The sequence below is a fragment of the Quercus suber genome, unplaced genomic scaffold (assembly GCF_002906115.3).
Source record: "Quercus suber isolate HL8 unplaced genomic scaffold, Cork oak 2.0 scaffold_94, whole genome shotgun sequence".
Lineage (NCBI taxonomy): Eukaryota > Viridiplantae > Streptophyta > Magnoliopsida > Fagales > Fagaceae > Quercus > Quercus suber.
Window position 1 is genome coordinate 1,312,122 of NW_027069559.1, and position 15,708 is coordinate 1,327,829.

Genomic DNA, 15,708 nt, shown 5'->3' on the forward strand with positions numbered 1-15,708 from the left:
AAAAAAAAAAAAAAGGTGTCTATGGCTTAGTGGAATAGGAGATGAAAACCAGCGTCAAAATCATTCACGCTAGGTTATCTTTTTTTGTTCATATAATTCAAATTCTTTGATTTTCTAGACACACACACATATATTTGTTTGAAGTTTTGTTTTTTCATTGCTAGCTAAGTTTTGTTATTCATATATTTAAATTCTTTGATTTTTTAGATGCATATTTGTTTGTAATTTTATCATTTGATCATAAGGTTAAAGTATGTTTTTTTGTACCTTCAATTGTGATGGAAAATATGATTTCACTATAGAAAAAAAAAAAAAAAAAAAATTCCTTTGCTTGGCTGATGAGGAAGTCTGAGGTATAAAAATTGAAGCTTTTTACCTTTTTCTATTGTTTGTTCTTTAGGGAATTGATCAATCAAATTGGACATATAATTGTAACAATTGAAAATTATTAGGTTTTAAATCTATATTTGCTTTCACATTCCCCTATATTTTTCATTTAGAATAACGAGAAACCTGTAAAATTTATATAAGATATGAATTTCAAGCATTTATTTACCCAAATATTTACATAGAAAGTAACACCTTTGAAATTTTTCTTGAAAATATTCCTACCAAACTCCTTTCTACATTCATACATAGCCCTTCATGTCAACCCATGTCAAATACACACGGACCAAAATGATGTTATTTACTCTTAATCTTTCAATGACATCTACCTAGCTTCAACTTTGTTGTCCTATTTAATATTAACCCGTATGAGTTGGCTACAATCAAGGAAGGGGTTTGCATTTTATATTGAGTGACAACTGCAATTACAATTTTGAACTTAAGGTCAAACATTGTGGACTTGAGGGTTTTTTAAAGGCCATGATTGACTATGGATATTTGGGATATTGATGTGGGATATCCATAAGTGTATTTTATTTTAGAATTAAGGAGAAAAAGAAAAACACATTCTATATTAACTTTTATTTTATAATATTCCTCCAAAGTTGTGTTTTTATTGTTAATTACTTAAACTAAATAATTATGATTAATGTGTATGCAATTTATAATTATTGTTTTTTATGATGAACTCAATACTAACAAACTTATTTAACAATTATGCTATAATATATGTAAAAAATTCTTCATAACCATTTTACATAAAACATTGCAACATTACCCATGCATCACACGAGCAACTTACTAGTAATAATAACAGCAGCGCCTAGTTCACAAAAAGTGTACTAGAAATGCCAAAAAATTAAAGAAAATTATAGCAATCAGTAAAGTCCAAAGCACTAGTAAAAGAATGGATGCTCAAAGCCACCATCCACTCCTATAATGAGTTCAGGAAAGCTCACTTCATCACCATGGTAGGTCGTTCAATATCCCCTAACACTCTATAGTTCATTTTCTTCCAAATGGTCCAAATGATACATGATTAGAAATCATTTTGACGAATGAAATTTTCCTTCTTTTTTTTTTTTTTCCTGGTGCCAACTCTAGCCAGCTCTAAGTGCTCTTTCCTAGTGATTTTTCTTTGTTTGGTGCTGAGACTCTAAGGAGGCCTAATAAGTGCTAACTCCTAGATTCTTATCCTTTATTTTCTTGTCGTTATATGTTTAAAGGATTGACTACTACATTATTTTAAAATTACTAAAAATATTACAATTGACTTTTGTGGTAATTTAAGCCTGGAAATGAAGTCAATGATATGTAAGTTTGAATAATTCTAAATACCCCCAGACACTCAAAGAATAGAGAGGGATGATGATCAAATTTTGATCTACAATGCTGTTGGTTTTGATCTACAATGATTGATACGTAGCCTTACCATAAATTGTTTTTGGAAAGGTTGATTCCTGGGATGGTGGTTTTAACATGTAAAGTATATATTTCTGCAGTCCATAAAGGACAATGAGGCCATTTTTTCGGGGTAAAATTACAGTTTGAGGAACTTTTGAACTGTCTGACTGATTATGGCGCTAGAGAATGTCCCTTTGCTGAGTTGCAGAGGCTCCTCATTATAGTTATAATCTTTTAGCTGTATATTTCATTGAGGTTCCAGTGGAAATTACTTTTTTGTTTCTACTTGATTATGAAGGTTCTCTTGAAATATTGGGAAATGACGCAGACTATTTTTTTTTTTTTTTTTTTAATTTATAAGTTATGTAGATGTGTGTTTTCTGCAACATTTTTCCTTAGTTGGCACTAGTTTTTTTTTTTTTTTTTTTTTTTAATTTATAAGTTATGTTGATGTGTGTTTTCTGCAACATTTTTCCTTAGTTGGCACTAGTCTATTACTTAAGCAAATAATATGATAACATCGGCGTTAAAATAAATGTGCAGAGGTGCTTCTGTCATCTAAGAGTTGTAACAAATTTAGAGTTTGGCACTCTTTTGCTTATATTTTAGTGTTTTGGATGAATTAGGTGTCACATGGAAAATAATATATATATATATATATAGCTGACATGGATTAATTTATTGAGGATTTGTATTTTATAATCAACCTCAAAATTTATGAGACTATAGTTTGATTCTTGTTGCTGTTTGTGGTGATAGAAAATTTGAAATTAACAATTGGCATGGATTGTTCCAGCAAAAACAACATTGGCATGGGTCCCTGCACTAATTTTGTGCTTACAAATATGAGGCATTGCTAATTACAATCCACATCTTGAATGGGGCTTTGGCAACTAGTCCAAGATGCCTATGCTTCATCATCGGGCTAAGAGCTTAAGACACATTGAAACATTTTTTTTTTGAGATAGATAGACAGCAAAAGAGAGGGAGGTGAGGTTCGAACCACAAACATAGTACACTAGAGATCATAATCTACATTCCTCTCTAACATATGTGGAATTAGTGTACCTTCCTAGATACCAAGCCAAGATTGTACCAAGTACCAACAATTACAAAAGCCAATGATGATGGTAGAGCTCCATTCAAACTAGAAATTAAATTAGTGGATAATGCTTGTATAAAAATTATGATGAATGTGACCTAAAAATAAATATAAAATGAGCAATAATATATTGAAGGGCCAAGCCTTGGAGAGGTTCACATCAATATTTTCATTTTTTTTATAAATGTGAATATTTTATTAAAGGAGCGAAATACACTGTTACAAAAACATGAGATATTTGAATACAAGACATACATGCTTAGTTTGTGAGTTACAAAGTTAGCATCCCATTCGATCCAACAAAAACAACAACGCACAGAAGAATTAGCCAAGACTAATCCATCATTCATCAGTGGCTGAATCTCCTAACATGCCTTCTTCAAAATGGCATCAACACAGACCTTAAAATCGCCCTCAGCAATTATAATATGGAACTTTTCATCTCTAAAGCAAAACTAGGACTACTAACCATTATACTTTTAGCCCACACCTTTAAAATATCTCCATTTCCATCCCGAGCTAGCTACCACCCTTCTCATTTGAACACATTGCATCAACACTTAATTTTATCACCCCATTTGGTGGAGCCTTCCAGCAAGTCACAGCTTGTCTTGGACTGAGCTGCACACTGGTCTGAGCTGCAAGAATGTGCTCCTTGCACATTTTTTCTAAGCTGTGGAGCTCAACAAGTAGGCTCATCTGCCCATCATTGTGCACTACTTCGTTTCTCAATGACCACATTGTCTCCAATGTAAGTGCCATCTCCAACCATATAGCATGCCCTTTTACAATTGTCTTCTTGGCATTTTTTATAGGGTCCTTCCTTATCCAGTCATTTTTTTTTTACCTTGTATTTGCTCCTCAATACACTCATACAGTCATACACATGCTTTCTCTCTTGGAAGCTACTACCATCACCACTGCGCATCTTTAGTGCGGTGGTCACTTTACAAATATAAATATTTATGAGATGTTGGAGGTAAGGGTTAGGGTTCAAGTTTTCAGGAGATAGTTTCACACACATATACACTTTGATTAGGCTAGAGTAAAAATTCTATCTTATAAATAAAAAATAAAAAAATAAAAAAGCTACTGCCATCGAAGCTAGTTTAGCAAGTAATGCTTTATTAAAAGTCCTTCGCTTCTCTGAATCCCACACCGCCATCACTCATCGATTGGCAGAGATATAGTCCCATGATTTCCAAGCCAAATGCTTGACGTTAGGCTTGCTTGGATTCCACCAAAAGGAGAGGTTCGCTTCATAAACTAAAGAAAAAAATAAATAATAATAATAATAATGAGAGGAAGAAGAAGCCAGGGTGTGTATGGGTCGGGTTAAAAAGATTTTTTGACCCAACCCACCATGGTGGGTCAAAAAAATTCAACCCAACCTAACCCAACCCATCACATAAGTCTAACCCAATCCAACCCAACCCACATGGGTCGGGTTAGGTCGGATTGAACTCATAGGTTTGACAAATTTTTATTATTATTATTATTAAATTTATTAAATATATTATTATTAGTATATATTATATATAAGCACTTATAGTATATAATATTATTATTAGTATATATTAAATTTACAACTGATTTAAAAAAAAATTATTAAATATATAATATTTTAAATATATATTAAAAATACGGGTGGGTCGGGTCGGGTTTGGCGGGTTTGTAATTTTATGACCCACACCCAACCCGACCCGCTATAAAAAAAATAAAAAATAAAAAATTTGTGACCCAACCCAACCCACCAAGCCTTAAAAACCGATCCAACCCGGAGGGTTGGATTGGGTCGGGTTGGGTTTGGCAGGTCGGTGAGTTTTCTGCACGCCCCTAGAAGAAGGGATGGAGATAACACTAGTCTATAATTCTATATCTAAATCTTTCAATGTACAACAAAAAAAAAAGTTTTCTATATTTGCTTTTAGCATGATTTTATTAACAATTTTGTTATGTGATAAGTTTTGCAAACATATTAATTAAATAGCATCTCTAATGTGGATAAAAGATTCACACGAAACTTGAGTCAAAGATAATTCTTTCTTCTCAAAGGCTTTGAAAAGAAGAGAGGCAATATCTCCCAATACGTGTCCTACCATTAAATCTAATGTACAGACTAATAAATTTGATTTCCCAATTTCCCAATACGTGTCCCACAATTAAATCTAATGTCCCACCAAAACGAATTCACCAAGTAGCATCATCACTTGGCAGAAGCAACATTAAATCAATAACTAGAGATTTGCCTTGACACCAACTAAAAAAAGAAAAAGAAAAAAAGAGAGGATAATTATACTTTTTTCACCTGTGGTTTACTTCTAATCTAACTTGCCTATCCGTGGTTTCAATTTTGACACTTTACCCACCTGTGATTCCCCCCGTTACTAATCTGTAACCCACCTCTCCTTCACCCGTTACTCTAACACATAATATGTCAAAAACAAAAGCCCAAACAGATCAAAACACTCTCACTCAAATCTTAAACATGAAGAACATACCTAAAAATCTGAAAAATTACAGGAAGTTGAACCCAAAAACAATATCCAACACAGGCCCAAACCTTAGCTAACCAACCAGCCCAAAGCTTTTCCAAGAGCAAAATTCCTCTGCAAATGCAAAAGTGGTTTTGGGAAGTAAAAATAGTCAAAACCCCAAACACATTTCTAGCAAAACCCAGAGCACAGAAAACAAAATCCCAATTCAATGGCAAATTCATTGATTATCAAAACCTTAAACTCCATCAAAAGAAACCCAAAATTTTTCACAACATTCTCATCCCAATCCCAAATCCAAACTTGTCTCTTCACTTCTATTGCCAACGCCCAAGAGCCCCAATCCGAGGACCCATCTTCCTCGACCTTCACATTCTCATCCGATGGTAAAACCCACAAAAACAACAACAACATCAGCGTTTACGTTAAGGCGCTGAGCTCCATTTCCCAAACGACATCGACGTCGTCGTCGTCCGTGACGATGCCGATGTCGTTTGACTGGTTCAATAGTCGGGATCATAAGAACATTCTCAAATCTCAAGCCTATGAATCCAAACAAAACTGTCAAAAGGATAGAAAAGATTGAAAAAGAAATTTGTGGTGTGTTTGATTTGGTTTTAATATTTGGTTGCACTGGTTGTGGGTTATGTTCAAAATTTATGGGTTTAATTTTTGGTTAATCTTCAAGATTTCCAGGTTTAGTTTTTGGTTTGGCTTTATGTTCAAAAAATTTGGGTTCACTTTTTTTTTCTTTTTTTTGAGATAATAGACAGAGTTATGTTAATGTAAAAGAGTAACCATATACAAATATAAAAATGTAAAGAAAAGATCAAACACCTGGGCTTGCTCTAATGAGCCAACTCAAGCGCCAAATAGGAAAAGATAAAGCGCAAGTCATATTATGTTTTTCAGATTTTTGAGTATGCTATTTATGTTCATGATTTGAGTGAGGAGTGTTTTGATCTGTTTCGATTTTTGCTTTTGATATATTATGTGTTAGAATAACGGCTGAAGAAGAGGTAAGTTACGGATTAGTAACGAAGGGAATCACAGCAAAATAAAGTGTCAAAATTAAAACCGTACGTAAGCAAGTCAAATTAAAGCCAAAAAGAGTAATTATCCAAAAAAAAACATTCACCGTCAAACTCTACTTCCACATGAATTTTTTAATCAACGTCAGATTGACACGATTAACTGCATCACGGCGAAGCTCGTTACTACCTGGACCTCCATGGCGAAGCTCGTTACTACCAGCAGACCATGTTTGCGCCGCCGAGGTCTCAATTTTCTGTGGGGTTTGGATTTTCTGTTTGAACGGTGGGTTTTGGGGTGATGGTGGCTGGGTGGGTGGGTTGAAGGGGGGTGCGGGTTGATCTGAAGATGAATATTTGTTTGAATAAATGTATATAATAGACTAACTGAGGTGGTGCAATTTATAGAATAGTACTCAAGTGTTGTTCACACCAAGACCGCATAGCGCAGTGGATTAGCGCGTTTGACTTCGGATCAGAAGGTCGACTTTTCTTTTTCTTTTTCTTTTTCTCTTTTTACCCTCAAACCCGAACTGGAATCCGGTCCAGATTCAGAAACCTTTTGTTCAAAGTAGGGTGTAGCATGTCTGACTTCGAAAAATGTAAGCTCTCTCTCTCCCTCTCTCTCTCACAACTTTTCTTCATTATTAGAAATTCTAGGTCACTGTAATTCATTCTCTCTGCTTGATTGGCATTAACTCTTTCACTGTAATCTCTTCTTTTTTTGGTTTTTCAGAGCTAAGATTCAGCTCTAATTTTAGTGTTTTTAGGTTACTGATATCCTATTCGGAACTTTTCTTACCACTTGAACTACTTTAAACTCTGTTTGGTTTCCGAGAAAACTGTTTTTAGGTTACAAATTTCTCATTTTCTTCAAATGCTTCACACCCTCTGTCAGTCGCCATGGGAGTTTTTAGGGGGGAAAAAAAAAACTATTTTGATGAATTGGTTGAACTTTTAACAGCCAAAGGGAGAAACTGTTGCCTTACGGTTTTTTTAGTTATTTAACAGTCAAATGCTTCATACCCTCTGTCAGTCGCCATAGGGGTTTTGCCCTTTTCAATTAGCGAGTCTTTAATGTTTTTGTTTGGATAGGTTTGATAATTAGTATTTTAGTTGGAATCGCCAATGGCCCTTGGGTCAAATGGCATTTCTAGGCTTACAATGTATCAAAAAAAGTAATTACTTTGGTTGGAATGTAAACCTTTTTTTTTTTTTTTTTTTTAATCTATGATTAATTTGCAGTTTGATTGAAGGGCTTGTGTGCATTCTTGGTAAAGAATAGAGAATGGCTTCAGCCGGGCCACAACCGTCTCTCAAGAGACGGGATTCATTGGTGACTAGGGAAGACGATAAACTTATTCTAACCCCTTTAGGGGCGGGTAATGAAGTAGGTCGGTCTTGCATGTACATGTCCTACAAAGGGAAAACTGTCCTGGTATGCCATTAACATAGTGTACACTTGGTTTTTAGAGTAGTGTTTAGGGTTGTTTTTTTTCGTATGGTGATTTAATTTTCCTTTTTCGTTTGTCTCTTTTTCTTGGATGGTAGTTTGATTGTGGAATTCATCCGGCTTACTCGGGCATGGCTGCTTTGCCATACTTTGATGAGATAGATCCTTCAACAATTGATGTCCTTCTCATCACTCAGTTTGTATTTTTTTTTTCCTTCTCACTTAATGCCTTATTAAATGAGGTTGTTGCTCAAGTGATCTAGCACATTTGGCACCAATGATGCAATTTCTGTTGTAGGCTGTTGATTTCTGTCTTTTTAGAATGTAACTCGTTATTATTGTCAATTTTAGGATAGGCTTGCTTATGCATCCTGTGTACATTAGGGTTCCCCTTCTTAGTAAATTTATATTAGGTTATCAACCAACTCTTTGTATTATATTCGAGATTCTAACTTTATAAACAAAGTTTTGAGTTTTTCGGAAGTAGTTGCTTATTAGACTAGATGCATTGTATTGTCAAATCTCCTTTTTTAATTATTTATTGCAGAGAGTATCTACTTTACCATAAATCTTTTTGGTTGAGTGAAATCATGGTACTTTAACACCATCTTTCTTTCTTTTCCCTGTTATGGAGTTGAGGAATCATGGGGTCCATAGAGTTCCCTCTCTATATTTCAATTGGTTCTCGTTCTACAGTTGTATTTGTGTTTTTCAACAATGTTGATGACAATGGTGTTGATCCTCAAATCTAATACAAGGTGATGCTTTCTGCTTGCAGCTTTCACTTGGATCATGCTGCGTCCCTACCTTATTTTCTGGAGAAGGTTTCTTGCTTTCTTTGTGAATTAACATAGGTGTTATGTATGGATCTTTTTCCATGGTAAACTAATATATTGAAATTTTGTTTAGACCACCTTCAAAGGTCGGGTGTTCATGACTTATCCAACAAAGGCGATCTACAAGTTGCTGTTGACCGATTATGTAAAAGTCAGCAAAGTTTCAGTTGAAGATATGTTGTATAATGAACAGGACATCAATTGCTCCATGGATAAAATTGAGGTCTGTGTTTTATCATTTATGCAATTTTCAATTCCCATTGGTCTCTAGGTTTTTATTGTTGCCCAAATTGGCTCTATATTTTAGATTGACTGAAGTTATTTCAATGCACACTTTGTCCTAAACTGTATTAACTCTTTGATATTTACGTTTTTATAGTCATTTGGTCAGGTTTCTACATGTTTTTATTTTTTGTTTCTGGTCATTCCATATAGTTTTTTTTGGTAAGTTCTATCCACGTTGTGCTGATTCCCCTGAATAAGACATTTTTTTAATGTGGAGAACCTGTTCCTTATTCTTCCCAATGGGTATTGCACCAAGGGGCTTTGATCTTCATTCAAAATCAGATCCAAACTTGAGCTTGGTGATACCCTCAAATAATATTGAGTTTTTTTTTTTTTTCGTAGAAAGATGTTTTTGTAGCACTTTTTTCCCCCATATAATTGATACTTATTTTCTTTGGGAAATGGTCATTATTCTTGTTCATAAATAACACATTACAGGACATGAGTATGCTATTCTGGTTCCTCACACACTTGCTTTAGGCGATAAAGGATTGGGACCTCTTTAGATTTTTAGCATTTATGTTGGACTATGGACTATATAAGTGGTATTTTAAGTATCCGTTTGGATACAGATGAAAACTACAACGTCTGGCGTTTTGGTTTTTTTTTTTTTTTTTTTTTGAGAAGTGCGTTTCAGCTTTCCAGTGGGTCTGTGCACTGTTCATGGGACCCACAAAACTCTTTTTTCAACAAAACTTTCATTAAAAATGGGTCTCACAGCACTATTCACACATTTAAAAATTATTTTGTTGCAGTGTTTTCAATTTTCAGTAAAATAAGCGGTATTCAAACACACCCTAAATCTCTCATCAATGGATCAACCTTTGAATTGCAAGGGTCTTCTTGGAATTAGTTCGACATTAGGTGTCTTACTTTTATGATTGTTTGTAAAAGAGGACAAGGCTATATGATTATATTTCAATTATCTTAATATGGCATCATATACATTTTGTCTACTTTATATGTATGTGTTCTTTCTATCTCTGCCCCACCTTCCCCCTCCTCTCTCTATGAGAGTTCTTGTAGAGAGTATTGGTATTGGCTCTGGATCTGCAACATCATTAAAATACTTGAATTTGTACAGAGAAATTAAGTGCACATGGTTAGTGCCCTCATGAATCATGCTTCCTAGTTTGACATGGAAGTTACCCTTTTTCATAGAAATTGAGGCTGTTCTAGGTCAGGTCTAATTTGGACAGGAGATAAAAATTCCAACATGGATTCACCTTCTTGACTGAATGATATAACTTTAGGTCCAGTCTACCTGGACAGGAGATAGACCTTGCAACATGGATTCACCTTAACTAAATGATAAACTAATGCCATAATTTGTCATGAAATATATAGTTATGGAACTGCACTGCAAAAATGTACTCAAAGAGTAAGATATTTATTTAAGAAAAGGTATTTGACTTAGTTGTGGGTCAGTTCGCTCCCTAGCTCTTTGAATTGATTTTTACTTTGTTTATTGATAAATTTCCATATCCAGGTTTACATCCTTGCATTGTTATTCATTTTGTTATGCGTAATCTTAACCTCTAATCCTATGGTTGGACCCTATAAACCCCAAAAGCATTTGGAAATCTTCCGTAGTTGTCTCCTAACAGAGCATTGTAACTACAGGTTATCGATTTCCATCAAACAGTAGAGGTTAATGGCATTCGTTTTTGGTGCTATACTGCTGGCCATGTTCTTGGTGCTGCTATGTTTATGGTTGATATTGCTGGTGTTCGAGTTCTCTACACTGGTGACTATTCACGTGAGGAAGACCGGCATCTCCGAGCTGCTGAGACCCCACAGTTCTCCCCTGATATATGCATAATTGAATCCACTTATGGTGTCCAGCGACATCAACCTCGGAATGTCCGAGAGAAGCGCTTCACTGATGTTATTCATTCAACCATATCTGAAGGTGGTCGTGTCCTTATTCCAGTTTATGCCCTTGGCCGTGCTCAAGAACTGCTTTTGATTCTTGATGAGTACTGGTCAAACCATCCTGAGCTCCAAAACATTCCCATATATTATGCTTCTGCCCTTGCGAAAAGGTGTTTGTCTGTTTATGAGACATACATACATTCAATGAATGACAGGTTACGCACCCAACATGCAGCAAAGTCTAACCCCTTTGTGTTCAAGTACATATCACCATTAAAGAGCATTGAAAATTTCAAAGATGTAGGCCCATCAGTGGTGATGGCAAGTCCTGGTGGACTTCAAAGTGGGTTGTCACGACAACTATTCGATATGTGGTGCTCTGATAGGAAAAATGCTTGTGTTCTACCTGGGTATGCGGTAGAGGGGACACTAGCTAAGACCATTATTAATGAACCCAAGGAGGTAACTCTCATGAATGGACTCACTGCTCCTCTCAACATGCAGGTCCATTACATATCATTCTCTGCCCATGCAGACTCTGCTCAGACGAGTGCATTTTTGGAAGAGCTCTTGCCTAATAATATTATTCTTGTTCATGGAGAAGCTAATGAGATGGCAAGGCATAAACAGAAACTCATCAGCCAGTTTGCTGACCGTAACATTAAAGTCTTCAATCCAAAGAATTGTCAGTCTATTGAAATGTACTTCAACTCTCAGAAAATGGCAAAGACTATTGGAAGGCTTGCTGAAAAGACACCAGAAGTGGGGGAAACCGTCAGTTTCTTACTGGTTAAGAAAGGCTTTACACATCAGATAATGGGTCCCGATGATCTCCACATCTTCTCTCAGCTATCTACTGCAAACATTACTCAGAGGATTACTATTCCATTTAGCGGAGCATTCAGTGTATTGAATCACCGGCTTAAGCAGATATATGAGAGTGTAGAGTTGTCAATGGATGAGGAGTCTAGGGTCCCAACACTTAGAGTTCATGAACAGGTAACAGTTAAGCAAGATTCTGAGAAACACATCTCACTGCATTGGAAATCCGATCCTATAAGTGACATGGTTTCAGACTCTGTTGTGGCTTTGGTTTTAAATATCAGCCGAGAGATCCCCAAGGTAGTTGCTGAATCAGAGGCAATAAAAGTTGAGGAAGAGAATGGGAAGAAGGCAGAAAAGGTTATTTATGCCCTCCTTGTTTCACTCTTTGGAGATGTGAAGTCCAGAGAAAATGGGAAGCTGGTTATTAGTGTTGATGGGAATGTTGCAGAGCTTGATAAACAGACTGGGGATGTTGAGAGTGAAAATGAAGGTCTAAAAGAAAGAGTACGAACAGCTTTCCAGCGAATTCAAAATACTGTGAAGCCAATCCCTCTCTCTGCAGCTTAGCTCCTTCCCTGCACTAGTTCCATTCCTTCGTTTTCCTGTAATTTGAGGTTTAACTTTGTATGCTACACAGTAAAACTGATCTGTAAACACCAACTGTAGTTATTAGCAACAGGCAATGATATATATTATGTTATAAATACCGCTAGTGATTAATTTATAACATGTTTGGTGCTAATCCTATTGAGATTTGTTTCGCTTATTTACACCGACTATTATTGGAACTTTTGTTTCTAAGGAAAGGATATATTTTGTAATTTATCATTGTCTTTCTTATTTTTTGTAATCCTTCTCTTTTGGTAATCACGCCGTGGTGTTGTGATTTGTGATGCACTAATGACATGTTGGACTCACTGTGTCTGTAGTGACAAAACATCTATAATGCAGGAGACAAGCATATTTTTATTTGAATTTAGTATTATTTACTTTTGTAAGTCAGTTGTATTTTTATTTATTAGGTCCCAATAGTTTATTATGTTTTTGGTATTTAAATATTTGGAAACAAAGTTATTTTTGTAATAAAGCAATTAGGGTTTCCTACATAAAATTAGGGTTTAGTTTTTCTATATAAGCAAATTATTTTAGTCCTGTTAGAAATGATTTAGAGATATCTTTTATATATAGTAAGAAAGCTTTATTGATATAAATTAAAATACTAATAATAATAAAAGCAGCACCTAATTCACAACAAGTGTACAAGAAATGCCGAAAAAATAAAGAAAATTATAGCAATCATTGAAGTCCAAAGCACTAGTAAAAGAATGGATGCTCAAAGCCACCATCCACTCCTATAATGAGTTCAGGAAAGCTCACTTCATCACCATGGTAGGTCGTTCAATATCCCCTAACACCCTATAGTTCATTTTCTTCCAAATGGGCCAAATGATACATGATTAGAAATGATTTTGATGAATGAAATTTTCTTTTGTTTTTTGTTTTTTTATATATTTTTTTGTTTTATGTGTTCTGGTGCCGACTCCAACCAACCTAAGTGTTCATTCCTAGTGATTATTCTTTGTTTGGTGTTGAGAGGAGGCCTAATAAGTGCTAACTCCTAGATTCTTATACTCTATTTTCTTGTCGTTTTATGTTTAAAGGATTCACTACTACATTATTTAAAAATTACTAAAAATGTTACAATTGACCTTATAATTGCTTTTGTGGTAATGCAATCCTTGCACTTTTTTACAGTAATTTTTAATGTAAAACTTGGGTTACACAATTGTTAGCCCTCTCTTATTCATGATTATCACATAATAGCCTATTTGGCCGGAAAAGAGGGGAGAAAGAAAAAATTTTCCTCCAAACGTATCTAGAGAAAGCTCTTCAAACTCACTGCATTTAAAGGAAGCTTTTCAAATACTCTGTGCGATAAAAACAATTGAAATACTAAGTTGTCTATAAAAATAAATAAAATAAATCACATGACTATCAAATAATTCATGCAATTAAAACTAAAGTACACATAGAATGCCTTATGAATTTTCATTTTGTGAATATATCTATATCATTTTCATTGTGCAATAATTTCAATTTTTTTGTGAACACCCTCAAACAGGGTGACATTCATTTCTCACATTTTATTATCATTGTCATTATTATTAAGTCTAGAAACATAATAATAATTTTTACAATAACCTAAATATAGTTTATTATGATTTGTGCATAATAAAAATAGTATATGAAAGAGGCGTTATTCTAATCACAAAAGAATGCATCAACAATTGTAAGCAAAAATTATGTTAATTAACTTTTTTTTCCATCCAATTAACTTATCTTGTAAAGTTTTTTATCATCGAATAACAGATTTGTGAGATGCAAAGTTCAAATCTCGTTAACATCAAAAAACCAACTAATGTCGACAATTATTATGAAGTGAATGACAGTAATTAAATTTATATCCTATGATCAAAAAGAAAAGAAAAAATGTTAATTAACCCTTCAAACAATCTAAAAAAAAGTGGCTCCTCAAAAACAAAAATCTAAAAAAAGTGAAAAGAAAAAAAACTTCACTTTCAAAAAAGAAAATGAGCAATTACATTTTACCACTCTAAACTATACACCATATTATACTTTGCACCATAAACTATTCGAATGCATGTTTTGCATCATAAACTATGACCCTTGTTACACTTTGCACCCTAATATTAATTTTACTATTAAATTAGACAAAAATTAAGAGCACACGACTTGCACATGACTTTTGCGCATTGTTTAAAGACTAAAACACCCTTTTCCCAATCAATTAAAAACATTGCCCTTCTTTGTTTTTCTCTCTCTATATCACCCAAAAAAGCAAAATGGAAAAAAAGATTTCTTGGTTTCTTCTTCTTCTTCTGCTAAGATCTTTCTCTTCTTGGTACTCACACTCCCACTCCTCGCCGACGCATCGGTTTCCAAGGCCCAAACTAGCGTCGTAGGTAAGGAGCTATGGTGCGTGGCAAAGAACAACACAAAAGACAAGACCTTGCAGATAGTGCTAGACTGGGCCCGTAAGCCCGGTGCCGATGACTGCATCTCAATACAGCAAGGTGGGCCCTGATATGGAGAAAGTATACCATATTTCGGTAATACAAACTCAATATCTATTTTGGTATTTCCTACCTAATAAATGAGTGACACCTGTTTCAAAATATCACATCAGACTGCTCTAATAAATTAATCACAATCTTCTATACTATCAGGAAGATAAATTAATCATTTATTGAAATAGTCTGATGTGATATTTTGAAACAGGTATCACTCATTTATTAGATAAAAAATATCAAAACAGATACTGAATGGTATTACCAAAATATGATATACTTCAACATGATATACTTTCTCCCTGATATGACGCAAACGACATAGTGGTTACAGTTGCATGCGTTCAACGATTATTACTTGAAGCACGGCTTGACCGCCAACAGTTATTCCTTTGATAACACTGCTGCCCTCACTTCTTTGAACTCCAATCAATCCCAAAAGCTCTTCTTCTTTTTCTTTTTACGTGATTGATCTTGACTCTTCGAATATCGACTCATCAATTCCTTTTTTCTTTTTCTTTTTTTTTTGGGTCCTAAAACTCATAATTTAAAATAGCGTATGTTTGAATCAATTTTAATGGAGGCCATTTTAACAACTCATCGGAGCAACCATGTTTCAAAAAAAAAAAAATCGTTATTGCATAAAACAATCTCAAATTTTTTACTAGTACTTCTCAAGGAGGCTAATTTAACAACTTTTTTTTTTTAATAAAAAAAATAGCACAAAAAATGATTGAATGATGGTTCCTTGTTGGTTGGATCGATATTCCTGCAGTATAACAAGAAAGAATTTATAACCTTCGGCAGATTAGGTCCAACACATAAAGAATGATTATGAAATTTTCCGTAACAGAGGAGAATAAATAGCGGAAAAACAGGGATGATAAGGCCACTGCATATCTGATTTTTTTTTTTTTTCTTTGAAT

At 34.5% G+C, this 15,708-nt stretch overlaps 2 protein-coding genes across 5 annotated transcripts; both read left to right on the plus strand.

Annotated features, from left to right (window-relative positions):
- Positions 1-6,774: 6,774 nt before the first annotated feature.
- On the plus strand, positions 6,775-12,518 carry LOC111997586 (cleavage and polyadenylation specificity factor subunit 3-I-like). Of its 4 annotated transcripts, none has more exons than XM_065774577.1 (6): positions 6,775-7,021; positions 7,665-7,857; positions 7,971-8,068; positions 8,651-8,696; positions 8,782-8,931; positions 10,617-12,518. In XM_065774577.1, the coding sequence occupies exons 2-6, from the start codon at positions 7,708-7,710 to the stop codon at positions 12,258-12,260; spliced, it is 2,088 nt and encodes a 695-aa protein (XP_065630649.1). In that variant the 5' UTR covers positions 6,775-7,021; positions 7,665-7,707; the 3' UTR covers positions 12,261-12,518. The 4 variants fall into 4 exon arrangements, with proteins under 4 accessions (XP_065630649.1, XP_023885464.2, XP_065630651.1 ...); XM_024029696.2 differs by having other exon boundaries at positions 7,676-7,857; XM_065774579.1 differs by lacking the exons at positions 7,665-7,857; positions 7,971-8,068 and having other exon boundaries at positions 6,781-7,021.
- Positions 12,519-13,022: 504 nt separating this feature from the next.
- Positions 13,023-15,254, plus strand: LOC111997548 (uncharacterized). The gene is made up of 3 exons (XM_065774509.1): positions 13,023-13,082; positions 14,602-14,745; positions 15,117-15,254. The coding sequence occupies exons 1-3, from the start codon at positions 13,023-13,025 to the stop codon at positions 15,252-15,254; spliced, it is 342 nt and encodes a 113-aa protein (XP_065630581.1).
- The last annotated feature ends 454 nt before the right edge of the window (positions 15,255-15,708 follow it).